Source organism: Anolis carolinensis, unplaced genomic scaffold (assembly GCF_035594765.1).
Source record: "Anolis carolinensis isolate JA03-04 unplaced genomic scaffold, rAnoCar3.1.pri scaffold_10, whole genome shotgun sequence".
NCBI lineage: Eukaryota > Metazoa > Chordata > Lepidosauria > Squamata > Dactyloidae > Anolis > Anolis carolinensis.
In genome coordinates this window covers 11,526,076-11,553,482 of record NW_026943821.1, presented here as the reverse complement: position 1 = coordinate 11,553,482, position 27,407 = coordinate 11,526,076, and the positions used below count along the sequence as shown (strand labels likewise).

The 27,407-nt window shown below is 45.6% G+C and overlaps 1 protein-coding gene across 3 annotated transcripts; it reads right to left on the bottom strand.

The window, feature by feature from the left end:
• Nucleotides 1-89: 89 nt before the first annotated feature.
• dhx34 (DExH-box helicase 34) lies at nt 90-22,009 on the bottom strand. Of its 3 annotated transcripts, none has more exons than XM_062962235.1 (17): nt 21,934-22,009; nt 20,056-20,731; nt 18,144-18,455; nt 15,298-15,555; nt 14,373-14,475; nt 13,857-14,074; nt 12,307-12,481; nt 11,574-11,773; nt 10,513-10,614; nt 9,534-9,752; nt 8,180-8,353; nt 7,661-7,778; nt 5,513-5,622; nt 5,058-5,336; nt 4,712-4,891; nt 3,090-3,237; nt 90-1,262 (listed from the first exon to the last, which is right to left on the bottom strand). In XM_062962235.1, exons 2-17 carry the CDS (start codon nt 20,677-20,679, stop codon nt 1,111-1,113), a joined length of 3,372 nt encoding a protein of 1,123 aa, XP_062818305.1. In that variant the 5' UTR covers nt 20,680-20,731; nt 21,934-22,009; the 3' UTR covers nt 90-1,110. The 3 variants fall into 3 exon arrangements, with proteins under 3 accessions (XP_062818305.1, XP_062818306.1, XP_062818307.1); XM_062962236.1 differs by having other exon boundaries at nt 20,056-21,525; nt 21,934-21,951; XM_062962237.1 differs by having other exon boundaries at nt 21,928-21,948.
• Between the last annotated feature and the right edge of the window lie 5,398 nt (nt 22,010-27,407).

The window sequence follows — 27,407 nt, the reverse complement described above, 5'->3', positions numbered from 1 at the left end:
ACAGCAAAATTCAAGAGTTTTCAACCATTACTTCCCATGGGACTCAAAAAAGAGAAAAAGAAAGTAACTTCAAACACAGGAACCCGATGTAAATTGGTGCAATTTCTTTTAAAGCAGTATTTCTCAGGCTGGCTGACATGAAAGACCGCTCACCATTATTTTCCAGTGTCCCAGCACTAAATGTGTGCTGTTTGACTACAGCTGTTTCTTTCTTTCCAATGGGTTAAGCACCAGGATCAGTACACTGACCACTGACATTGAATAACACTGTTTTAAAGTACAGTAACCCTCCCAGAATCCATATCCATGGTTTTCCTTAGCCACCGAGGAGAAGAAAATAGCATCTGTAGGAATTTGTTACGTTCTTCAGGCACCCTATGGCACGTTTCCCCCAGAAGCTGCCATAGAGTTACACTTGGGGACATATCAAATTGAAGGATCCAAGAATAAACTCCACTACAATCAAGCACATTTTTTGCTCTTGCAGGTCAAAAAAATAGAGATTCCACATCCCGAATTCATTCCCATCCAAAACATAGAGACTAGAAATCTGCAGACAGTACAGGGAGCTGTCTCCAAGCCCATATGTGGGCAAGCCTGCCACCCAGTGTCCAAAATCAGACAGTGCAGCAGGAGAGAAGAAGATGCCACTGCCAGAAACAGAGGCACAAACCCCAGCTGAAGGAAGGAGCTCCTGCAAGGCACTGGTCCAACACGAATGGTGGTGGGAGAGCCAGGAGGACTCAAAACACCTAAATCAAGCCAACCCCCAGCTTGTTGAATGATCAGGAATTCTGGGAGTTATGAGGCTCAAGCATCTGGAGGGCCACAGATTGAAGAGGTCTGAGCTAAATATTTTGCCCCAGCAGGAGGCATCCCATCAAAGGACCTGCCAGAATGATAACAGCAGGCAATTTCAGACATTCATTCCTATGCACACATAACACTGACACATTTTCGCAATGCCCTATTCCCAAAACAATCCAGATTGGTCTCAGCCCCAACCAGTACTGGGAGAAAGGGAAGAGACAGGGAGTGACTTCCAGATGGTTTGAAAAAAGCACCCTGCACCCGGGTTTCCATAGCAGTGTCTCTCTCCCTTTGTCGCTCTCAGGAGGGTGCCGTCTGGTGCTGCTTCCGGTGCCGCAGGATCTCTGTGGGCGTGAGAAGTAGGTTCTGCTGGCAGACGGCACAGTGGTACGATTGCTGCAAGGCGGAGGAAGCGCCAGGAGTAGGTGCCACTGCCGCATCTTCTGTAGGGTCTGTTGGAGGAGACAGAAGGAAAGCGGGATGAGCAAATGCCTCCCCACTGCTATCAAGAAAAAAAAATAGAGCTTGGAAGAAACCAGTGACTTTCCATTTCATTTCTTTCATATTATTGGAAGGAATACAGGTGGGTGATGCCTGGCTCAACAACAGTACATGTGAAAAAGATCTTGGAGTCTTCATGGACAACAAGTTGAACATGAACCAGCAATGTTATGCAGCTAAAAAGCCAATGGGATTTTGGGTTGCATCAAAAGGAATATAGGGTCTAGATCGAGGGAAGTCATGGTGCCTTTCTATTCCGCTTTGCTTAGACCTCTTTGCCTGGAATACTGTGTCCAATTCTGGGCACCACAGTTCAAAAGAGATACTGACAAGCTGGAAGGCATCCAGAGGAAGGGCAACTAAAATGATTAAAGGTCTGGAGACCATTAATCCCTGTGAGGAGTATCATAAAGAACTGGGTATGTTTAGCCTGCAGAAGAGAAGGTTGAAAGGAGACATGATAGCCATGTATAAATATGTAAAAGGATGCCATAAGGAAGAGGAGCAGGCTTGTTTTCTGTTGCCCTTGAAACTAGGACTTGGAACAATGGTTTCCATTTATAAGAAATGAGATTCCACTTGAACATTAGGAAGAACTGCCTGACTATAAGAGCTGTTCAGCAGTGGAACTCTCTGCCTCAGAGTGTGGTGGAAGCTCCTTCCTTGGAAGCATTTAAACAGAGGCTGATTGGCCCTCTTTCAGGGATACTTTGATTGTGCTTTTCCTGCATGTTGGACTAGATGGCCCACATGGTCTCTTCCAACTCTATTATTCTCTGATTCTATGAAAACAATACCATATTTTGAAAGGAAGACAAATAGCAAGGTAACGAATCATATTTTGCTGATTGCTTTTAAAAGATCCTTTTCAATCCCTTTTTAAAAACTTCACAACTGGATTTTATCATGTTTTATCCCATTTCTCTTCTCCTAACACTCGGGTTCTTCCCACAAAAAATATTAAATAACATGAAAATCTAAAGGAAGGCAGCAGAAAAGGACTGAGCATCATAGCAAGTTAGTAGGGTAACGGTAGTAGGTTAACTCACTGAAACATCAATCAGTTGCCTTTTGGGGACTGTGATAAGTAATGGGGATCAGCTGCTTTTCAAAACAACTCCAACTGTCACTGTAACATACACATTGGTATACAAAATGTGAGATTTGCATGCTCCCTTGACATCTTGAAGGGGAAAGTCAAGGATTGACCATAAGGTCAAAATAAAGGACAGACATGCTAAATTCTAAGTATTCTGATTCAAGGAAAACTTTAGAAACTGCAGTTTTCTTAAGCTCTTGAGAATCTCAAGGAAAAGCAGGTCAGGTATTTCCAGACCATCTTGACCTTAGAATCCAACTAACTGGCACTTTCTATTAATATCAATAATGTTCTGAACTGTAAGGAAAAGGTTCAAGACAAATAATGTTCATGACTCACTTGGTAATTTTACACTAAGGATTAACGACTGGTGTTTCATGCTTGGTTAACATATCTCTGGTATCCTCCTATACATTGTTGAATGCCGTTGTTAGGTAAAATTTCCAAAACTGTTATAAACAGTAAAGCATATGCTTCCTTTGGTGCCAGATTGCTCAGACAGAATACTGACATCTGGACTGGCACCATGTCTTCAATTCACTATTGCCTCCATTCATAAATACCAACATTGGGAAGATTTCCCCTTCCATCCCTTTCCTGACAAGATCTTAATCCCCATCAAAGAGGTTTTTTTCCAACTGTTAAAAGAATGTCTGAATTCCGAATACAAGGGCCTCACCTCCAGGGCTGGTCTCGGTTTCTGGGCCTGGAACTTGGCAAGTGTCTTCATGGGCCACCCGCTCCAGAGGAGTAAAGGGCATGTAGAGGCCACAACGTGAACATGTCCAGAAACTGCGTAGGCATTCACTGTAGAGGTCCCCCTCGCCCTGCAAGACAACCATCAGGATGAGTTCCGAACCCACCAAGCAGGGCTGACAGAAAGGTCTTTGTCACATTAATATGATGTGCAGATTTGATAAATGTGGATTTTATATGATGTATAGTATGAATGAACTGCCCAAAAAGTGAATGAATGAGAGCAAATAATTTTGAAGACACAATTCTAAGGAATTAAGGCCTGCAATGGCAAAATAATTAACTACACTCAGGAACTGTAATTAAAAGTTGTTGAACTGCTGACATTGATAAGAACTGTGACTAATGATTAACTGTCCACATTCGCTGACTTGATGAACTTTTGGGGAAAACAACTTGTTTACACTATGTTATGTTAAGAAGGAAGACAACACAAGGCTGCTTGCGTTTGCTAACACCAAACAAGGACAGTCAACATCTGCCAGGAAACTGAGATGGAGCCAGGATGTTTCAAGATGGAAAACGTCTATCATACATTTGCAACTTCGGAGCAATATCAGCAAAATATCACTATATAATAGACCTTATTACAATCCAAAAAGTATGGCAGACCGGAGGAGTCTGGTTCACCCGCCATGCTTGAGAGAGATGGTGTATTTGTGAATGGCAGATCTGCAATGAAACGCAGTCTGGTCACTTGGCCTTCTGGAGCCTCCAATTGCGAAATGGGTTAAAGCCTTGTAACCTGAAGGTTGGGTTGCTGACCTGAAGGCTGCCAGGTTCGAATCCCACCCGGGGAGAGCGCGGATAAGCTCCCTCTATCAGCTCCAGCTCCATGCGGGGAAATGAGAGAAGCCTCCCACAAGGATGGTAAAAACATCAAAAACATCCGGGCGTCCCTTGGGCAACGTCCTTGCAGAGGCCAATTCTCTCACACCAGAAGTGACTCAGGTTGCTCCTGACACGGGAAAAAAAAACTTGGCCTTCTTTTCTCAAAGGAAGAGAAAGGAGTGCATTTTGGAGTCATGATATGTATTGCAGGGAGTCAGATTCTGCTGTATGGAAAAAAGGGATCTGATCCTTGGCATTGTTCTTAGGAAAAGGATGCGTTTTGGCATTTTAGATAAGTTCTGGAAGTTTTGGAACGGTGCACTGGCAGATTTGCAAGGAAGCAGTCTGGCATAACAGGTGTTCTTCATGGAAGAAGAATGGAGAAATAGTAATATTTGCATGCATGAGGATGACTAAATGTGTGTGTGAATGTGAATGCCGAGTGAAAATGTGATTCCCCTTTGGTTGTTTGTTAGCCAATGTAACTGTAGGTTGTGAATCATGTAGTTACATAGAATTTGTATGTTTGCTGTCGTTCTTTGTGTAAAAGTGTAAATGTTCTGATATACCCTCTCACACTGAAAATTACAATAAAAACAACATTTGTTTAAAAAGTATTAGTGGCATCTTCATGTCTCTCAGTTAAGGGAGTGCAGGCATGAAGACACATGCATACAGTCGATAATGCTTCTCAACCCTCCCAAAATAACTCACCGCCAGGCAATTGAAGGTGAGGAAGTCGCCGACCCTGTAGCCCCCCTTCACCTCGTCCGGGATCATCTCTGCCCCTTGGAAGAGCTGAGACAGACCTTCTCTGCCTGCAGCCACCATCTGAGGCCCCACATAGAGGTTCTGCTGTTCCAGGGGAGTCAAGCGCCGAAGGCTGTATTGCACCTAACCAGACAGAGAAGATATCATGTGAATAAATCCCGATGCAGGGACTGCCTGAGCTTTCTGAATGGAAAGAAGGAGCTCTATTATGAAGCCTTGTTATCTCCCCTCCCTCTCCAACCTCATGAGCATCTTCCCTCAACAAGCCCTCCCTCCCACACAGACCTACCTCTGTCTTCAGGAACTCCAGCAGCTCCTGCGTGAGCCGGTGCACCTCTCGAGCGCTAGGCCTCCTCTCCTCAGCTTCCTCTTCATCTTTGCCTTGACCTGCCCTACTCTCCAGCTGCCGGTCCAGGATTTTCTCCCAGGAGGCGCGGAGCCGAAGGGTTCCTCTGAGCAGCCGCAGGGCCATTTCTGCTGCAGGGATCCGCAGCTCCAGCCACGAATCAGCCACTATGCGATTACAATCGGCACTGGTGTCAAGGGAGCGGGCCAAGAGCAGCAGGGCCTGGAGGGCAAAATGAAAAGTAGCGGAAACGTGGGCATCCGGCCTCTTTGTCTTCCTACCAAGGCACATTAGCTTGGAGAGAGGAAGGTGAGAGTACGGATAAAAGGATAAAAAGTCTTCCAAAAATCAAGTTATAGAAAAATTACATTCCAGGGTCAGAGTCCTGGGCCAATTACCTGCAACGCTGGTAGCCGGAGGCAGTTTACCAAGTAGGGCTTGTTGGTTTCCAACAGCGAGACAAAGGCCAGGATCTGGTGGCGGCTGCTGAGTCCCTCCTTTGCAGCATCTAAGAAGCAAGAAGAGCTGGTGAATGTCTGAGACTCTTTCCAAATTGCTTGTTTGCTTATTTTTTCCCCCTTTCTTCCTTCCTCCCTCCCTTCCTCCCTCCCTCCCTCCCTCCCTCTCTCCCTCCCCTTTCTCCTCCTCTTCCTCCTTCACAGGAAAGAACAGCAGTAGATTATTTATCAACATCCCTATCCTTGCTAGAAGTATAGGAGGCAATCTACAGTGACCAAAGCAGCACAGCCAGTTCATCTCAGGTGATTCAAAAGGATGGCCCATGGACTGGTGCAAGTCCACAAGACATCTCCTGCCTCTTCCTGGATACTTTGATGAGTCAACAACACTATTGCAGTTGGACAAGAAGGCTATATATATAGTGATGGAATCACGGCAGCGGACAAAACAACAAAACTACAGGCCCCCCAACCTCGAAACTTGACAATACAACCCATCATCCATGCCTCTAGGTTGATACAACAAAAAGAAAAGAAAAATAAAGTCCTAATTAGAGGGAGAGGAATTAGGTAATCATTATACAAATTAAGCACCAAAACATCATGTTATACAACAAATTTGACAGAAAATGTAGTTCCGTGCGTAGTAATGCTATGTAGTAATTACTGTATTTACAAATTTACCACCAAAATATCACAATGAATTTAAAACACTGACTACAAAAACATTGATTACTAAAAGGCAGACTGCGTTGGATAATCCAAGTCCAAATTGCAAGTCGCTTCTGGTGTGAGAGACTTGGCCATCTGCAAGGACTTTGTCCAGGGGACGCCTAGATGTCTTTGATGTTTTTACCATCCTTGTGGGTGGCTTATCTCATGTCCTCGCATGGAGCTGGAGCTGATAGAGGGAGCTCATCTGCGCTCTCCTCATGTTGGATTCAAACTAGCCACGTTCAGGTCAGCAACCCAACCTTCAAGTCATCAGTCCTGACAGCACAAGGCCAATACTGCAAACAGTATCTTCAAGACTTCACGTCTGTAGCCCTCAAAAAAGGATTTACAGCCCTGCGCTTCCAGACAATGCCATCAGACTGGCTAGCGGGGAGATATAGAGGGATTCCGCATGCTCAAAGACTTTGTATTTGTGGGTCGGAGGAAAGAGAAGATTTAATACACTATCTGTTACATTGCACTTTCTATAATGTCCCCAGAAACAATCTCCTGGGAGCCCTTCTGGAAGAAAGGGCAGCATGGCAACAGTCAGCTTTTATCTGTGACCTGTTAGCAGATTATTCCAAAAATATAACATTGAAGGTCGCCATATTTGCAATTGCAGTCCAAAAAAAATTGCAAAGTCCACAGATATGGACTTGGAAACAGTTTGGGATAATACAAATCAGATTTTGTTATTGTTACCATGTCTACGTGGATTGTCACTGCTATTGTAATTTGAAAGAGCTAGTGTACAGAATAAGTTTTAATGTTTATAATGGAAAGTGTATACTGTATTTTTAAAAGTTGTATATTATTTGATGCTATGGCCTATGGCTAGTACAACTCATTCATTCATTGGATACTTGAAAAAAAAATTGTAGACAGTGGGCCTAAATTTGGTACAAGTCCCCAGGTCTGTGAGAATGAAGGATTGTCAACAGCATTGCTCTCAATTCTGTTATTTCCTTCAAGTCATTTCTAATTGTGACCATCTTAAGGCAAACTCATCTTAGGGTTTTCTTGACAAGTATTCCTTGGTATGGACTGAGAGAGTGTGACTTGCCCAAGTTTACGCAGTAGTTTTCCATGACCAAAATTCTGTCACTCAAAGCGCTACATACCACAATAGCAAAAAAGGGCAAAAAAGGAAGCCACAGGAGTCAAACAGAAAAAGGGAGCTTAACAAGCAGCCACGACTGAGGCAAGAGGAAATGTTTGACTTATGACCCCAGTGTCTTCAGTTTCTCCTCTTGAAGACAAGCCTCCAGCCTGCCCTTTTTTTGCCCTTTTCTTGCTCCCTGAATTATCCCACCAAAACCAATATAAAGGGGATCAATATCTCTATTAGGAATCTCAACAGTGTCCCCTTACCTCTATGAGCTTGGTGCTCAAAGCCCCTTTCCTGAGAGGCCTGGAGCAACTCAGGAGAACTGGCAAAGACACTGGTGGGATGAAGAACAACCCCCACCTTCTCTTTGGTGTGGAAGATCTGTGAAAGAAAGAACAGGGCAGGGAATCAGAATGTAGGGTAGGGAAGATTTGATCTATCAATCAGTCATGGAAACCCAATGGTTGACCTTAGGAAATCACACCCTCTCAGCCCCAGAAAACCCTAGTGATGGGTTCATCTTAAGGATAAGCTGGAAACAATCTCAAGGCAGATAACAATAACTACATTGAGTTATTAAACATCTTCAGAAAGACCCTTGCATATGTGTAAGAATCAATGCCAGAATCATACGGCATGCAGTTGTATTACTTGTGCTGTTGTGTAATGTTTCTAGTGGTGTAAGCCAAGGGACACAAGCAGAACTGTAGTTCCCAGCCCTGATTCTACCAGCAGCTCAACAAAGGAAATAGGAGTGCAATGCCCTGAAGGCAAACACTCACCTGGTCTGAATCCTTGCGGGTTTTGTTGTAAGGGTCGGGGACCGCCAGCTGTGGGTAGAGACCACGGCCCAACACCAACTGCAAGAGAGAGAGCTGCCCGGATGAAAGGGCTTGGCCAAGGGAAGCTGCCGACCGCAGCTCATCCACATTGTGCCGCAGCTGGAACTTCACATCCTACAAAAATAGAAGATGGCAAGGGCATGTGTGCTGGTTGCTGTAGAACTCCCCAGAAAAATTAAGACTGCAACCTTAATATCATCATCACCATTCCCACCACCACTATCATCATTGTTTTATTCATTTACATACTGGCTTTCTACCAATAATGGAACTAACAACAATTTAAAAACATAAATACGTTTGGTGACGGTGATGATTTCAAACATGCCTTTTCCCATGGATCAGTTAAAACTATACAAAAAATTCAATAAAAGCATACATATAATAGTTATCTACAAACAAATGAACAATTTTTATATGAAAAACATTAACATTAACTGAAAACAATATAAAAACCATAAAAACATCACTGCACAGCACCAACAGCCCATCCCAATCATTTTCTAAAAGTCTGATGTCATAACAAAGTTCTAACTTGCTAACAGAAGGTGAGTGAGGATAGGACTATCTTGGCTTTCCTAGGAAAGGGAGTTCCAAATCCTGGGAGCAGCCAGTGAGAAGATCATCTCTCTTATTTCCAGTGAATGAACCTGATAAGTTGGTGGGACAGAGAAAACAGCCTCTCCAGAAGATTGGGCTAATACATGGAGATACGTAGAAATCTAAATAACCCAGATCCAAGGTGCCACCACAGAAGAGGCCTTCTCCCTTGTCTTCCCAAAATGTATTGCCTGTTGTGGTTCAGCCATTTGATGATGATGAGGGGATTGTTATTCCATAACCTGAGAGAGTGGTTGGGTTTTTCAATGTGAGAAAGGAGGGGTTTGGATCCTGACTGTGAGAATGGGCCTGAAAGTGAAACTGCCTCAGAGAGGGAATTTGCATCGGCTGGCGAAGACTTTTCTCATAGCAACACCAGGTTAGGAGTTGGATGGGTGAGAAAGTTCACCTGAAAACATGCCTGTGGTCAGCAGAAATCTCAGGCTTCATCTTAGGGAAGAAGCAAGCAAATTAGGAAAGTCACAGAGACTCCGTGAGAAACAGCAGTGTGAGAAATCTCACAAGCAAGGCAGACAAGGTCTCAAATATGACTTCATGGTTTGTGGACCTCAAATCAGAGAATGGTTTCCTTTAGAATTCAGATCAGGCAACACTGCATAACAGTGAGGATCTTGAGTCTTGTTTCCAGTCCATGTGTTAGTCTAAGAACACCACGGCTCTCCCGGGGTTCTACCTGGATGTCTGGCCCACGTTTGGCATCGCCTTCATCTCCTGAAGAAGAGCCGCCCTCCTCCTCCTGAAGCCGCAGCACTTTGCGCCGGCGTCCTTCTCCCTGTTCATGTTCCCGCTTGATCTTGTGCAGCTCTCGGCGGTGGCGGTGGCGGCTCTGCCGTGTGTAGGAATCTCTGGGCCGGCTGGCTGGTTCCAGCAACCGATGGTCCCGAAGCAGTTCCTAGCAGAGTAATCAAAAAATGGCAGCGGCATATATTAGCCAAACATCAGACAAGCCTACATTTTGTTTCTGGAAATAAGCTTAGTTCCAGGTTTCCCCAAGAATTCATTCAGTGCCAAACATAGACATGTCTTATTGCTATGAGATGAGCTTTACTGGTGGGACTCAATGTAGCAGATGGTATACAGTCAAGAAACATTCCAGCCCCTTTGCTAATAAGGTCTAGTATCCCTCCACAGGTATTACCACTGCCACTCATTTATACTCTGGTTCACCATTAACAATAGGCTCGTCTCTTTTATTTTGTTTTCAGATTTTTTTAATTATTACATTATTATTATAATATTATTAATACGATTTTTGTGGAGACTTTTCTTAATTTTCTCGCTGGCTCATGCTTATCACTCATGACTGAGCTTAGCGAAATATACTATTTAATTATGTTTATTATGTTTATTTAAGTTCAATTGTGTATTATTTTTATTTAGTTTTACAAGTTTGTTTTGAGATTGCTTTATCCACTGTTTTGATTTGATTTATCATTGTCTGGTTTCGGCACTGAATGTTTGCCATTTTGTTACTTTTGCTGGAAACTTCCCTGAGTCCCCTCAAGGAGTTTGGATGGGGTACAAATAAATTATTATGGCTCTTATTATTATTATTACTATTATTATCATAATCCCTGATGCAATTGTCACATGCAACCTGGCAGACCCCAACCACCTCACTACCCCCACACCACCCCCAATTTCAAATGTACTTGGAACTGGCGCCGAAGATTTGCTGCTTCGTATAGGCGGTGTTCCTCCAGGCCCCGACGACGGCACCAGCGACGGGATCCACCACGATTGTCCGATTTCTCCTACCAGAAAAGAAAGCCAAACAATGTCATCAGCATGCGCATGTGCAAAAACTCACAAAGGACTTCATCAGACAGTCGGGAGGCGGGGCGGAGGGAAGCAAAGGGAAATTATTATAAATTATTATAAATTATTGTATATGCATATAATATGAATAATATTTTGTAATACAATATAATACTAATAATACAATATAATAATATTAATTATATATTATATATTACATGTAATATTGGTCCCCTGGTGGTGGCGCAATGTGTTAAAGCGCTGAGCTGCTGAACTTACAGACCGAAAGGTCCCAGGTTCAAATCCCGGGAGCGGAATGAGCGCCCGCTGTTAGCCCCAGCTCCTGCCAACCTAGCAGTTCGAAAACATGCCAATGTGAGTAGATCAATAGGTACCGCTCCGGCGGGAAGGTAACGGTGCTTCATGCAGTCATGCCAGCCACATGACCTTGGAGGTCTCTACGGACAACGCCGGCTCTTCAGCTTAGAAATGGAGATGAGCACCAACCCCCAGAGTCAGACATGACTGAACTTAGCGTCAAGGGAAAACCTTACCTTTACCTTTACATGTAATATTTTTAATAATATTACAATATATAGATATAATACAATATGGTAATTTATTGCCAGTATTTTGCTATGTCAATAATATAATATTGTATGCAAATTTAATTTGTAAGCCACTCTGAGTCCCCTTCAGGGTGAGAAGGGTGGTATATAAATGTATTAAATAATAAATAAATAAATAAATGTCTTACCACGTTCCCTCCCACATGGAAACGGAGGCCGAAGACTTGGGGATGAAGTCCTTAGAGACAGAACCCATCTTATATTGTGGGGTAATAATCTCAACTGGGAACACCACACCTCTGCAACAATGGGGCTTCCACATTGTGGGGCACAGATCTGTGCTGTTTCTTGGGCCTGTCACAATGCTCCAGACCATGCCCACTCACCTGCACCCAGGCATCGAAGACATTGAGCAGGGTCAAGGGGTCTCCCAAGGGGCTCTCCAGAGGACGCCGGGCGGTGGCACAGTCGGGGTCACTCCGTCCACTGCTGCTACGCAGGAAAGGGGAGGGCACACTGAGCACCGCAGCAGCTGTCAGGGTGGGTGCCGCCAAGCCAAAGAGGGTCCCCAGCACCAACATCTTCCCTGCAAAAGGACAACAGCAAAAGTGAGGATGCAGTGACCACTCCTTTCCTCTGTCCTGCTCTCCCTCAGCAACATTTGAGGGGCTAGCCAGATACACACACAAGATTTTAGTGCATATGCCATAAGATGCAGCTTTGTTCTGTTTACCAAGTCCAACCGCTTGAAGTTACAAGAGGATAGATTTCAGCTGAACATTAGAAGAAACATCTCAACTGTAGGAGCAGTTTAGCAATGGAAAGAATGGCCCAGAGATGGCAAGGTCTCTCGGGACATCTTCAAAAAGAACCTCAACATCTGCCTGCTCGAGAAGCTCTAGCTAAAGCTCTGGCATTGGGCTCAGTTTTATGATTCTAAGCACAGTTCACAGCCTGCCCTTTTGAGGCATGTCAGCAATAAGCTGATCTGTGGTGAGAGAAAGGTTCACTACTCAAGCTCTAGTAAGGGGTCAAATTGCATTCCTACAGACACAAAAACCAGAAAAGCTAACAAGACCTGGGATGGCCCAGCTGACATCCCAAGAAGCAAGGACTCACCAATCACAACGTCAACTGGCAGCTCAGCCAGGAGGCTCCCGATGGGAGTGAGGCTCTCCTCTGCATCCAGGGCACCTTGGTGCTTCAGGTAGCCTACAGCTGTCTTCAGGCTGGCTGGTGGGGGCGGCTCCAGGAAAGGGAAAGCCCGGGGGTCACCCAGACCCATGCTCTTCATCTAGGCACAAAGAGGAGGGATAGTCAGATCCAAACTATCAAAAGAACTGTATCTCCCCATAGGAACTTACCTGGGTCTTATAATCTTGGGAAGAGATCTTCCTCTTGGGCTCATCTGGTGAGAACATGAGACAGAACCTTCTTGGAAATGGAACTCCCTTCCAAGGGAGACTTGATTGGCCCCTTCTCTTTTCACTAGCAGACAAAAACCTTTAAACAGGACTTCAGCTTTCAATAGTTTTAACAAGGAGTACTGTATTTTTTTACAGTTGTTTGAATGTTTTTTAATTGTATTATTCTAATGTTTTAGCTGGATTGCTTTTTAAAGGCGTTTCACGTTAGGCATGACGTATTACTTTAGCTATCTTATTTGTTTTGGTTTTTTATTTTTCCATTGACTATGTATGTAGGATATTTCAATTCACAATCACTGAAAAGTCAGAAGAAATAAACAAGACGATTTTGCATTGAATTTTCGTTTGTTCTGGTATATTCTATTCTCTTGACCTTTCCATTTCCATACATATCTACTACTTAGCTCAATCAGTTTTACCCCGCTCCATCTCCCTCTCACTCCGCACTCTCCAGAAACAATTGTACCTCTATTTCCAATATTATTTTAAATGATTCATCATGAAGATAGTCTGTTGTAGTTCCTTACATTTTCGTTTTCTGGCTGTCTTGTTTTAAATGATGTCATTGCCCATTATGGATTCCATACTGGGAGAAAAGCATGAATACTAGATATATACTAGTAGGGTGGTAGAAGATAAATAAGATTGGTTTTATCCACCTTCTAATAAAAGTATAGAAATTCTGATGCAAGGCTAGCAAAATAGGGAAGCACAGTCGCCATTTTGGTGGCATCCACACAAACAAATCAGCAGCCAAGAGGAGGGAAGAACCCACCCTCTGAGAAGTGTCCACATCCTGCCATGAAAAAAGTCTTCGGTAAAGGTAAAGGATTCCCCTGACATTAAGTCCAGTCGTGTCCGACTCTGGGGGTTGGTGCTCATCTCCATTTCTAAGCCGAAGAGCCGGTGTTGTCCACAAACACCTCCAAGGTTATGTGGCTGGTATGACTGCATGGAGTGCTGTTACCTTCCCGCTGGGGCAGTACCTATTTATCTACTCACATTTGCATGTTTTCAAACTGATAGGTTGACAGAAGCTGGGGCTAACAGCGGGAGCTCACCCAGCTCCCCAGATTCAAACCGCTGACCTTTCAGTCAGCAGCTCAGTGGTTTAATCTGCTGCACCACTGTGGGCTCCACTGAAAAAAGCCTTATAGCAGGCTAAATTGGGGTCTGTCTGCTCAGTGGTGGGTGAATGCAGAAGGAATCGGGTCAATTTTTCACACAATGTTCTTTGCCTACCTGAAGAACCAAGGCATCAAGTGCCACCCGCTGGATCTCTGGCACAGGGTAAGGGGCGAAGGCATCATAATCAGACTCGGCATAGAGCCGGTAACAGACCCCAGGCCCCGTCCGACCCGCACGGCCCTTGCGCTGCTCTGCACTGGCACAGCTGATCCAGAACTCCTGCAACCGCTGCAGCTTGGCTTTGGGGTCATAGCTGAGCTCCTTCACCTTCCCTACAAGAAAGAGAGATGTAAGAAGGAAGCAGTGGCAGGGGTTACCTGCGAGCCATGTTGGAGCCTGGGATGTCATTTAATGTATAACAAGCAAGCATCCAGCCTTAAGCTGGCTTAATGCAAAGTAATTGTAACACCTCCATTTCAAAGAAAATAATCTTTCCCCCTGAACCATTTCCAAATTCTGCCTTGCAAACAGGCTGAAAATTTGCTGACCTATTCATGTTCCCCTAACCCACCAGACCCATATGCAGGCTGGGACAAAAGACAGAGAAAGCTCATGATGGCTTACTCTCACCTGAGTCTACAACAAACCGGACACCATCGATAGTCACAGATGTCTCAGCAATGTTGGTGGAGACGATGCACTTACGGACTCCTGGGGGAGGCAAGTCAAACACCTGCCAGGAAAAGGAAGAGAAGAATTTACTCATAAGTTACTAAAATATTTATCCCCCACTCCATATCAAAAGAAAGAGAAAAAATATATTATATCGTATAGTCTGATATATAGCAACCCTAAGGCTGTCCCCTATCAAGGGGTTTTCTTGGCAAGATTTATTCAGTGGTGAGCTGCCACTCCCTTCTCTTGAGGCTGAGAGTATGTGACTTGCTCTAAGTCACCCAGTGGGTTGCCATGACTGAGCAAGGATTCAAACCCTGGTCTCCCAGAGTCTTTGTGTGGCCCTCTCCTGAATCACAGTCACTGTGTTGGCTCATCCTGCTGAATGCTTACACACTGCCAGGAATGCTCCAAATGCACCTGAATGAGATGCTTCTTTGATTAATTAAATGTACCAAGACATGAATTCCTGAATTTTCTGTCCCTGGGCCCTTTCACACTATCAAATTATAGCACGATGATTCCTGTTTAACTGCTATGGGTTCAAATTACAGGAAAGGAGATTCCACTTCCTGAATTTGAGAGCTGTTCAACAGTGGAACTCTCTGCATCAGAGTGTGGTGGAGTCTCCTTCTTTGGAGGCTTTTAAACAGAGACTTAATGGTCATCTATTTGGGGTGTTTTGATTGTGCCTTTCCTGCATGGCAGGGGGTTGGACTAGATGGCCCATGTGGCCTCTTCCAACTCTATGATTCCAAGCTACAACTGCCGGCTATGGGATCTTGGGATTTGTAGTTAGAGGAGGCATGAGAGCTCTCCAGCTAAGAAATTGGTTAGTGAGAAGGGACTCCAAGCCTGGCTACTCAGGCCACAGACCCACCTTGTCTTGCTCAGCCACAGAAAGGGTGCTGTGAAGAGGAAGGACCACCCAACGCTGGGTGTGGGTGGCATAAGTCTGCGCAGCCTCCATCACGGCCCCGATCTCAGCCACGCCGCTAAGGAAGATGAGCAAATCCCCTCTTTCTTCGGGAGGGTACTTGTGATCGATGGCCTGGAGGACACGCAGGTAAGGCCGAGGGTCCAGCCGCTCTTTCCGCCCACTGGCACTCTCCTCTGGACGGATGGGCTCGTATAAGACCTGCACCAAGAAAGTAGAACAAGAGGTTTGATATACTTGATTTACATGATTTGTGCTTTCACTTTAAAATCTGCCAACACTAGAGAAAGAAAACAACTTATTTAAGCTATGTTTCTGTCCTTTTTACAAGTACAGGCTAAGTACCCCTTCTCCATAAAGCCAAAATACCCCACAAGCCAAAATTGGGTGGCTGAGGTATTGATACCTTTGCTTTCTGATGGTTCAGTACATACATACAAGCTTGGTTTCATGCCCAACATTATTAAAATATTATGTATAAAATTACCTTCAGACTGTGTGTATAATGTAGGTTTACATGAAACATGCAATTTAGACTTGGATCCTATCTCCAAGAACACAATTTGTATAAATATGCAAATATTGACATCCAGCTTGTCCCAAGCATTTCAGATAAGGAATACTCAACCTCTTTACAGCATTAAACAAAGTAGGTGCGTTCTTAGGCATTGCTTCATTAATTTAAAAAAATGGTACCAAAATAAGAAATAATGTGGAAAGTATTGTCGAAGGCTTTCATGGCCAGAATCTCTGGGTTGCTGTTAGTTTTCCAGGCTGTTTCAGAAGCATTCTCTCCTGATGTTTTGCCCACATCTATGGCAGGCATCCTCAGAGGTTGGGAGGTACTATATATTGGAAACTAGGCAAGGGAGGTTTATATATCTGTGGAAGGTCCAAGGTAGGAAAAATAATTCTTGTCTGTTGGAGGCAAGTGGGAATGTGTTAAACCTCTAACACCTCCCAACAAAGGATTCCCCCAAGGCAGAAATCAGCCAGGCCTTGAAGCTGCAAGGCCTTTCAATGCTAATCAAAGTGATTAATTGCAACATTCCCACTTGCCTCCTACAGACAAAAAAACAAGATGCCCATTTGAAGTGAAAGAATCAACTCAGATAAGAAAACATACTGAGTCTTTTAGAGACAGCTAAAATGTTTTCCAAACCTCACCTAGGGATGTGTTTTTTCTTTTAACCGGTCTCCTTTTTATTCTTATCAATTCTATTTTGTAGAAGAATTTGTCACTCGTTCTCTGGGCCAATCAGTAACGACTGTCCTAACCATCTAAATTCAACATTATTGGCTATTAAAATAATATTTTGGGGAGAATGTCATCCAGTGGCCTTGGGCAATCATTCCTAATGTAAATCTAAGGTTTTTTTAATTAACATCTGTATTTCTTAGTTTAATGAACTCATGCAGAAGTCCATTAAGCTTTTTATTTTCTAATTTAAGATCAAAGTATTTCTATAAAAACTGTCAAAGTGAAATTGATGTGTGTTCATAATAGAGCTGCTGCTGAAAGCCTGAAAATGGCGAGTAGAGCAAAGGATGAGGAAGGATAGCCGGCAGTAAGATCCAAAAATATATGCCCCACACATAAGCAATTACCTCTTGCCACGATCTGTACCCACCCCAACCCCATAAGTAAATAAAAGCAAAAATATCCCCATCATTCAGACTTCTCACACTCCCTGAGAGTCAGCATAGTGCAGTGGTAGCATGTTGCACTAGAAACCAAGGTTCAAATCCTCATGTGGTTATGAAAGGACATTGGGTAACCTTGGGTAAATCACTCTCTGTCAGCCTCAGCGAAAAAGGCAAACTCACACTGAAAAAAATATGGCCAAGGAAACCCAATGATAGCGTTCAAGCAGTTGGAAATGACTTGAAGGCACACAGTAATAACAACGGCTTCATTTCCAAGCAGGAGCTGGGAATGGCCATGCGCTCCCTGGGCTACACGCCCAACAAAGTGGATCTGGGAGTCATCATCCAAAGGCTGGACATGGACGGTAAAGCCCATCCAGGAGGGGAGGGATTCCCCATGACCGCATCTCCTCCTCGCTCCTGTCTCTGTCCTCCGCCAGGGGGAAAAATCAATAAATAGTCTAACCACTGAGACGCCAAAGTGCCATGCATAAGTACATGTGGTTATATAGAACCGAAGAGAACTCTTCATCTAACAACTGTAGATAAAAGGTTGTCCCTCCATCCCAACTGTCACTACTCTGGTCTCAGGCTGGATCTACACTACTATATAATGCAATTTGAACTACATTATATGGTCACTGCAGACTCATATAATGCACTTCAAACTGCATTGGATTGCAGTGTAGATCCAGCCTCAGAGGGAGAGAAGAAGGGACAGACAAAGCTTCAAGGCTCAAAAATACAAAGGCCCTCCATCCATCCCAACTGCCACTTCCTAGTCTTGAAGTAAAAGAAGAACCAGCAGAATTCACTAGCCCCAACTCTCATTCCCTTTTCCTTGTTTAGATCATAAGCCTCTGTCGATTTGAACTGCCAAATTAGCAATTTGTAAGCCCCCCAGAGAGCCTTTGTGGCTGAATACTTAACAAAAATGTTAAACACACCACTCCTCGAATGTTCAAGTTTTCCTGAAAAGGTCACAGAACTGAAACAGCTAGAGAAGCTGCAATGAAGAACAGAACTCCTACTCTATGGAACTGAATGATACACTCACAATCTGTTTGTTCTCCAGCCCTAAAGGTAGTTGCATCCCCAACTCATGCCCTAGTCAGGGATCTGATCCCACTGATCCATCTCACCGTGATGGGGAAGAGGCGTCCTGGGACCTGTACCACTGGAGCGCCACCAAAGTAGTCGGCAAAGAGCCGGATGTTAATAGTGGCCGACATGAGCACCAACTTGAGGTCAGGGCGGACGGGCAACAGGCGGCGGAGGACACCCAGGAGGAAGTCGCAATGGAGGTGGCGCTCGTGGACCTCATCGGCAATCAGCACACGGTAGCCGGGCAAAGTGGGCTCTCGCTGGGCCTGGCGCAAGAGCAGGCCTTCTGTCAGGAAGACGATCCGTGTGGCGGATGAGCATGTGCTCTCAAAGCGGATCTGGTAGCCAACCTGCATGGGGAGGAGGAAGGAGCAACTCTACATGAGTTTCTCATGTGGAGAACACAGAGATACCATACCGTACATCCCCACATGTTGTCAGCTGTCCCAAACTCATACATACTGAAGTGCCATGATATCGCCGCTTTTTAATGGCCATGTTTTTTACTCTGTTGAAGCTGTGTTGTAGAGTTGATATATTAATCTGCTGTGATTGTTATGTATTTTATATTGTTGCATTTTATATTGTGTATTTTATACTGCTGTATTTTATTATGTTGTTGGGCTTGGCCTCATGTGAGCCACCCCAAGTCCCCTCAGGGAGATGGGGCGGGATATAAAAATAAAGTTGTTATTATTATTATTATTATTATTATTATTATTATTATTATTATTAGAGTCTCACTTATCCAACATTCACTTATCCAACATTCTGGATTGTCCAACACAATCTGTCTTTTAGTGGTCAATGTTTTTGTAGTCAATGTTTTCAATACATTGTGATATTTTGGTGCTAAATTCGTAAATACAGTAATTACTACATAGCATTACTGCATATTGAATTTTTCTGTCAAATTTGTTGTATAACATGATGTTTTGGTGCTTAATTTGTAAAATCATAACCTAATTTGATGTTTAATAGGCTTTTCCTTAATCCCTCCTTATTATCCAACATATTCGCTTATTCAATGTTCTGCCGGCCCGTTTATGTCGGATAAGTGAGACTCTACTGTATTATTAATCATAGAATCGTACTATGACCATCAGGACTATACAAAACCAACCTTGGCATGGTGTTTTGGACTTCAACCCCCACAATTCCCTACAGCCAGCAGTCCAAAATACCTGGAGGGCCAAAGTTTGCCCATACCTGGTCCAACTCTATTCTGTCATGCAGGCACACACCATCAAAGTACTCCCAACAGATGATCATCCAGCCTTGGTTTATAAACTTCCAGTGAAGGAGACTCTACTCTTCAAGGCAGCATATTCCACAGTCAAATAACTCCCATCATGAAGCTCTTTCTAATGTTTGTGTGGAATCTCCATATCTCAGAATGTCTGGAACTCAGTCTCAGCACATGGAGAACCCATACAATTGCATTGCCTTCCCTTGTTCCTTATGTCTGATTTCACAGCCCATCTTATGATTACTCTGCTGTTTAACAGTCTCTTTTTATATTGTCGGATATTAGGTGCAGGGAAAACTGTCCAAGTGGGGTTTATATATCTGTGGAATGTCCAGAGTGGGAGAAAGGACTCTTTGTCTGCCTGAGGCAAGTGTGAATGTTTCAATTGGCCAGCTTGTTTAGCATTGAATAGCCTGGCAGCTTCAAAGCCTGGCTGTTTCCTGCCTAGGGGAATCCTTTGTTGGGAGATGTTAACTAGCCCTGATTGCTTCTTGTCTGGAATTTCTGTCTTCTGAGTGTTGTTTTTTATTTACTGTCCTGCTTTTGGAGTTTTTAAATAATATTTTAATTATTTAATTTTTTATTTAAAGATCACTTGTTGTAATGCTATTGCTATTTTACAACTGCTATTTGTTCATGCTCCCAGGAGCTCTTGTTCTCCCCATTTCCAGGCCAAGAAGTCCTTTCCTGCAATCCCTCACCTGGTCTCCATATTGCTGCAGGCTCTCATAGGCCACTCGCTTGGCCAGGGCAATGCAGGCAATGCGCCGGGGCTGAGTGCAAGCCACGTGGGCATAGCCGGCATCCAGAAGGTACTGCGGCACTTGGGTGGATTTGCCGCAGCCGGTGTCCCCAGCCACCACCACCACTTGGTTAGTGGCCACAGCCTTCAGCAACCGGTCCTTGTAACGGGCAATGGGTAAAGCGGCCCGCTCCCGCTGCAACCGGGCCAAGCAGGCGAAGCCTTGTTTCTGCCGGAAGTCCAGGAAATGGAGCAATGCCAAGCGGAAGGCCCGCACCTGATCTGGGTCCAAGCCGGACACCTCTTTTATGGGCAGCCAGAGGTTGGTGCGGTAACGGGAGTCGTATTCCTGCGGCAGCCCTGCCACGGGGCTGAGTTCGGACTTGGGTGCCCGGTGGCCTTTCTCTGCTGGACGTTGGGTGGCCTTGAGGCTGCGGTAGCGCTCCAGCCGCTCAAAGAAGGCCCAGAACTCGCTCCGTTCTTCTCGGCTTTGGCCCCTGAGGTAAACCTCTTCTAAGCGCTCCCGGGTGCCCCAGTCCCATTTGCTGTGCGCCTGGCCTCTCTCTTCCTCTTCCGATGCCATCTCCAGAGCATAGAGCAAGTCAGTGTTGGGAAGGAAGGGCAGAGATGCAAAACTGAGAAAGGATTAGTAGAGATGAGCGAAAGATAGTGCAAGTTGTAGCTAAGGAACAAGGGCATGGGATGAAAGTGCAGTGCTGTGTTACTAACTGCGGAGCTAGGCAATGAACTGCTTATCTAACTTCTAACAACTACTAATACTAGGTAAAGGTAAAGATTTTCGCCTGGCATTAAGTCTAGTCATGTCCGACTCTGGGAGTTAATGTTCCTCTCCATTTCTAAGCTGAAGAGTCGGCGTTTTCCATAGACACCTCCAAGGTCATGTGGCCGGCGTGGCTGCTTGGAGCGCCGTTACCTTTTCGCCGGAGCGGTACCTATTGATCTACTCACATTTGCATGTTTTCGAACTGCTAGGTTGGCAGGAGCTAGGGCTAACGACAGGAGCTCACCCCGCTCCTCGGATTCAAACCTCCAACCTTTCGGTCAACAAGTTCAGCAGCTCAGCGGTTTAACCCGCTGTGCCATTGGGGACCCCTCCTACTAATATTACCCTACTCTTAAATACCTGCTACAAGTAACAAACATACATAAACACAAAAATAAAGCAAACAAAGACACGCACATGTGCAAAAAAGAACAAAACTAACAAACCAGCACAAAGACTAAACTACAACTCCTACGACTCCATACCACTGAGCCATAGCAGTTAAAGTGGGGTCAAACTGCATTAATCCTACAGTGTAGATGCAGCCACAAACGTTGGTCGTCCATATTTTGGGACTTCAGCTCCCAGAATCCCTGATCATTGGCCCAGACAGCTGAGGTTTCTGGAAATTGAAGTCCAAAATACCTGAAAAACAAAATATTGGGAATCACTATCCTGAGATGCATCTACACTGTAGAATTAATGCAGTTTGACATCACTTGCAAATAGCTCCATGCTGTGGGATTTTGAGAGTTATAGTTTTGCAAGGCCTTTAGCCTTCTCTGCCAAAGAAATGATGGTGCTTCACGAAACTATACTATGAGACAGCACAGAACCATAGCGATCAAACTGCATTCATTCTACAATAGAGATACGTATTTGGGATATAAATGAACAATAATAATAACAAGGAAAAGACTGAAACCCTCTGGAAAAGCTCGCTTTTGTAAGAGATCTGGAAACAGAAGCCCCTTGGGGTGTTCCTCCCCTACACCCCAATCTCCCGCAAGTCTGCGTTCTCACGTTACGCTCACCAACGACACGCACCCTCACCTCTTTCTCTCTATCCCGCCTGCGAGCTACCGGGCAAGAGACCTTGCTGTTACTGCGCATGCGTCGCTGGTCTCCGCCGAGCATGCGCAGTCTCCGTTACTGACGCTGCGAAAAGAAAAAATTTGCCCGTTTTCCGCCCAAACATTGGTTCTATACTGAAGAAGGAATGCAATTTAACTGCACTTTAATGGTCATGTCTCCATGCTATATCTTAGGAGCTATAGTTTTACAAGCTCTTCTTTTCTCTGCCAAAGAGTGTTGGAGCCTTATCAAACTATAACTCTTAGTATTGCATAGCATTGAGCCCAGGCAGCTAAAGGGGACATCTACGCTGTAGAATTAATGCAGTTTGAAAACACTTTAACTGCCTGGACTCAATGACATGTAATTTTGAGAACTGTAGTTTGGGAAAGCACCAGCATTCTTGGGCAGAAAAGGCCAGAGACCTTGTAAAACCACAACTCCCATGATTCCACAGTTTTGAGCCATGATATTTAAGGTGAAATCAAACTATTAATTCCACAGTGTAGATGCTCATAGAGGCCCCTTCTATACTTCCATATACAACCCAGATTATCTGCTTTGAACTGGATTATATGGCAGTGTAGACTCAGACTGGATCGACACTGCCATATAAATCAGATTTTCAAAGCATATCATCCACATTATCTACTTTGAGCTGGATTATATGGGTCTACACTGCCATATAGTTCAAAGCAGATTATCTGGATTTTATATGGCAGTGTAGAAAGGGTCTGAACGTCCATTAAAAATAATATCCTATTTGATCGTAGAGAGAGAAAAATAATAGAAGAAAAGGAATTTAGCAGCACTTTTTAGCTTAAATATATTGCTAAATTCCACTTTTTATCTCAGTCTTTTCATTTGTGTGTCCAGATGGTAGGAGAGTCTAATTAATGTCCTATAGCACTGAATCTAATGAGTACCAATATAGCACGTTGAATGTAGACCCATTATCTATGAATATGGCTAACAATCCAATGGGAAATCGCAATGTGCTAAAGCAATGTGTTGCTCTGCCACTTCAATGCACTGCTTTATGCATAGGGGCCCATCTGCTTCTGACACATTTTGGTTGCATTGTCTAACAAAATCACTCCTTATGCGCAACCCAAAATATGCTGGCATGGGTCCCTAATGGGATGCCAACCTTTAATTCCAGAAAAATAATTTATCCTCACAATACTCTTTTGTTAGCTGGGAAGAATTTATTTTATAACGATATAATCCCGCTGAAGATAACAATTGCTCCATTTGCATGCCTATTTATCTTGCATAGGCCTTGTTTTTTAGATACCCTGGTCTGTTTGGTATTTTATTTGATCTTGGCCCCTTCCACACAGTTAAACAAAATCCCACATTTTCTGCTTTGAACTGGAATATATAGCAGTGTGGACTCAGATAACACAGTTCAAAGCAAATATAGTGGGATGTTCTGTCCTGATATTCTGGGTTATATGGCTGTGTGGAAGGGCCTCTTATTTTCTGCAGAACTCAAAATCACCCGTGTCATTTGCTATATGATGTGGTTAACATCTAAAGCCAGATACATTGCACCATCAGCTGTTGCTTCCTGCTTTTTGTGCCACAACAAATTCTGGGTCACTGCTGCCTCCCTAACAACCAAGGTTAAACAAAATGAGCTTTAAAAGCCATCACTCAGCATTGATTCTCAACTGCAGATCTTAGCAGTTCTGTATTTCTGGAAGGGGTTGCTGCATACATAGGACAGGCCATGCATGGCTTTCTTGAAGCGCTGTCCTATGGATCACACATGGATTGCCATGTGTTGCCATTCTTGCACAAAAGAAGTACTTGACAAGGAGAAAGTTAGTTGCATTTTGGATACTTTAACTAGGGTCCCCAGTTCTTAGGGTCAGGCTGGATCTATACTGCCCTATACCCCTGGACCTGACCCCACATTATCTGCTTTGAACTGGATTATATGGCAGTGTAGACTCATATAATCCAAACCCGCCTTGAGCCATGGTTGGGGGTGATTAAGAAATAAAATTATTATTATAAAATACTGCAAGTCTTTAGTCTTTACTGAGAAAAAATATTGTATCACAAAGGACTACTGTTATAGAGCAATTTAGAGCAGCATTGGACAGTGAGATCATAGAATCATAGAATAGTAGAGTTGGAAGAAACTTCAAGGGCCATCCAGTCCAACCCCCTGCCAAGAAGCAGGAAATCGCATTCAAAGTGTTGTCGACCGCGTTTCTGGGGGATCGGGCCCCTTAAGGAGAGAGCCAATCCGGTCCTGAGAGAACGGACCTTGGCGGAGCCAATAGGAGAATATGAGCCGCAATACAACCTGGAGCCGAAATGAAGAAGGTCCGCCAAAGTTGAAGGAAAATCCGCCAAGGAGTCTTTATTGAGCGATTCAGCTGAAAAGGACACTAGTAGCGATCATTCAGCCAACTAGCGTACCATATATCCAAAATAAAGCCATATTTATACAATGTTTCAGTCTGACAGCCCCTTGAATTTCCCGCCCCGCTCCCCCGCCCATCTGATCGCGGATAGGCTAGAGTGTTGAACGAGGCGGGCTTTCGTTTCCCGCCTTGCTCCGCATGGCCCAATAGGAAGCTGCTTTTTGTCTCTACCCGGGCCAATCAGGAAGGGGAAGGCGGGAGTTATTGGAACAATGAAGTGACAGGGCAGGAAAGATCAGATTAATTCCTGTCCGGCCGATTTCTAAAGGGATTAATGACAGCCATCAGGGGTTCCTGTCATGTACACTGATTTTAGATATGCCTTGGGGTGTCAGGGGGAAGTGGTGATGGGTGTTGATGAGCCAAAATTGACAGGCTCCACAGGGCGCCTTCTTGAGGTGTCCTGGAATTTCCTTAAGATGAGATATGACAATGTTTGCCTTGGGGGCGAATCACCTTTGGACAATACTCCGAATTTTGGTGACTCAAGCCTTATATTGTCCATGCCATCTGAATTAGATTGGGTTAAGATGTGGCAGATTATCCTTTTCTTTTTGGGAAGGTAAGCCTGGGTCATAGAAAATGGGGCAGGTCCTGAGGTTCAAGTTGAGTTCGAAATATTCCCTATCTGATTTCATGACTTGGCAATTATATGAAATAAAATGAAAAATAAAATAAAGTTGGAATATAAACCCAGCTGGGAAAAATGCATGTTTTCCGGGGATCCCAAAGAGTACAAACACATATAGGCAGATAGATAGATTTCGAGGAAATAAGGGAGAATCCATAAAGGTGGGTTACATTGCATAAAGGGGAATCATGAATGATATAAACAATTGAAAACATTTGATAAGAACGAAGTTCACAACATCTGGGGAACCCAATATGGAAATTCATAAAAGTGGAGTTTTAGCAGCATGATCTTACAATTCATGAAGTTGTTATCTCTTGCCTCAGAGTGCAGGGATAATCCACAGTAAACTCCAGTAAAAAGTCTCAATCACCTTCTACTATAAATATATGGAATATAGAACATAAAGTCTTGACTTTTGAACTATCTTTTACAAAGTCCTGGGGGGGGGGGGGAGGGTGGTCATCTCGATCACAAAAGCACCCCTGACAGATGGCCATTCAGCCTCTGCTTAAAAGCTTCCAAAGAAGCCTCCACAGTCCGGGGCAGAGAGTTCCACAGCCAAACAGCTCTCACCGTGAGGAAGTTCTTCCTGATGTTCAGGTGGAATCTCCTTTCCTGTAGTTTGAAGCCGTTGTTCCGCGTCCTAGTCTGCAGGGCAGCAGAAAACAAGCTTGCTCCCTCGTCCCTATGACTTCACGTATTTGTACATGGCTATCATGTCTCCTCTCAGCCTTCTCTTCTGCAGGCTAAACATGCCCAGTTCTTTAAGCCTCTCCTCATAGGGCTTGTTCTCCAGACCTTTGATCATTTTAGTCTCCCTCCTCTGGACACATTCCAGCTTGTCAACATCTCCCTTCAACTGCGGTGCCCTGAATTGCACAGTATTCCAGGTGTGGTCTGACCAAGGCAGAGTAGAGGGGGAGCAGGACTTCCCTGGATCTAGACACTATACCCCTATTGATGCAGGACAAAATCCCATTGGCTTTCTTAGCAGCCGCATCACATTGCTGGCTCATGTTCAGGGCCGGCCCCACTCATGCGGCAGCTGACGCCGCCGCCTCGGGCGCAGGCCCGGGGGGGCGCCGTCAGGCTGGGCGGGAGGCGGGGCACCGCCCTGACGGTGCCCCGCCTCCCGCCCAGTGCGCCCTGGCCCGTCTGGCCTGCTAGAAAAGGCCAGACGGGCGAGCGGGAGTAGCGTGGGAGGCGGGGCCAGCTCTGACGCCGCTCCCCCCCCCCCCCGCCCAGCGTGCCTTGGCCCTGCCTCCCACGCAGCGTGGGAGGCGGGGCCAAGGCACGCTGGGCGGGGGGGGGGGGAGCGGCGTCAGAGCTGGCCCCGCCTCCCACGCTACTCCCGCTCGCCCGTCTGGCCTTTTGTAGCAGGCCAGACTCAGTCTGGCCTGCTACACAAGGCCAGACGGGCGAGCGGGGGTAACGTGGGAGGCGGGGCCAGCTCTGACGCCGCTCCCCCCCCCCCCGCCCAGCGTGCCCTGGCCCCGCCTCCCACGCTGCGTGGGAGGCAGGGCCAAGGCACGCTGGGCGGGGGGGGGGGAGCGGCGTCAGAGCTGGCCCCGCCTCCCACGTTACCCCCGCTCGCCCGTCTGGCCTTGTGTAGCAGGCCAGACTTAGCGGAGGTTCCTCCAGGCCGCAATCGCGGCCTGGAGAAACCTCCGCTAAGTCTGGCCTGCTACACAAGGCCAGACGGGCGAGCGGGGGTAACGTGGGAGGCGGGGCCAGCTCTGACGCCGCCCCCCCCGCCCAGCGTGCCCTGGCCCCGCCTCCCACGTTGCGTGGGAGGCAGGGCCAAGGCACGCTGGGCGGGGGGGGGGAGCGGCGTCAGAGCTGGCCCCGCCTCCCACGTTACCCCCGCTCGCCCGTCTGGCCTTGTGTAGCAGGCCAGACTGAGTCTGGCCTGCTACAAAAGGCCAGACGGGCGAGCGGGGGTAGCGTGGGAGGCGGGGCCAACTCTGGCCCCGCCCCCCCGCCCAGCGTGCCCTGGCCCCGCCTCCCACGCTGCGTGGGAGGCGGGGCCAGGGCACGGGGGGCGGGGCCAACTCTGGCCCCGCCCCCTCACTATTCGCCCTGGCCCCGCCTCCCACGCAGCGTGGGAGGCGGGGCCAGGGCACGCTGGGCGGGGCCAGGGCGCCGGTGGCGGGGGCGCTTTTCAGCACCCCCGCTTTACATAAAAAAATATCTCCGGCCGGCCCTGCTCATGTTTAACTTGTTGTCCACAAGGATTCCAAGATCTTTTTCACATGTACTGCTGTCTAGCCAGGCGTCCCCCATTCTGTATCTTTGCATTCCATTTTTTCTTCCGAAATGAAGTATCTTGCATTTATCCCTGTTGAACTTCATTTTGTTAGTTTCGGCCCATCTCTCTA

Coding starts and splice junctions, on each gene's coding strand:
- dhx34 (XM_062962235.1), bottom strand. CDS start 20,679: ATGGCATCGGAAGAGGAAGAGAGAGGCCAGGCGCACAGCAAATGGGAC. Junction 14,476..15,297: donor CTGTGGCTGAGCAAGACAAG/GTGGGTCTGTGG, acceptor TTTTCCTGGCAG/GTGTTTGACTTGCCTCCCCC. Junction 7,779..8,179: donor CCCGCAAGGATTCAGACCAG/GTGAGTGTTTGC, acceptor TTTCTTTCACAG/ATCTTCCACACCAAAGAGAA.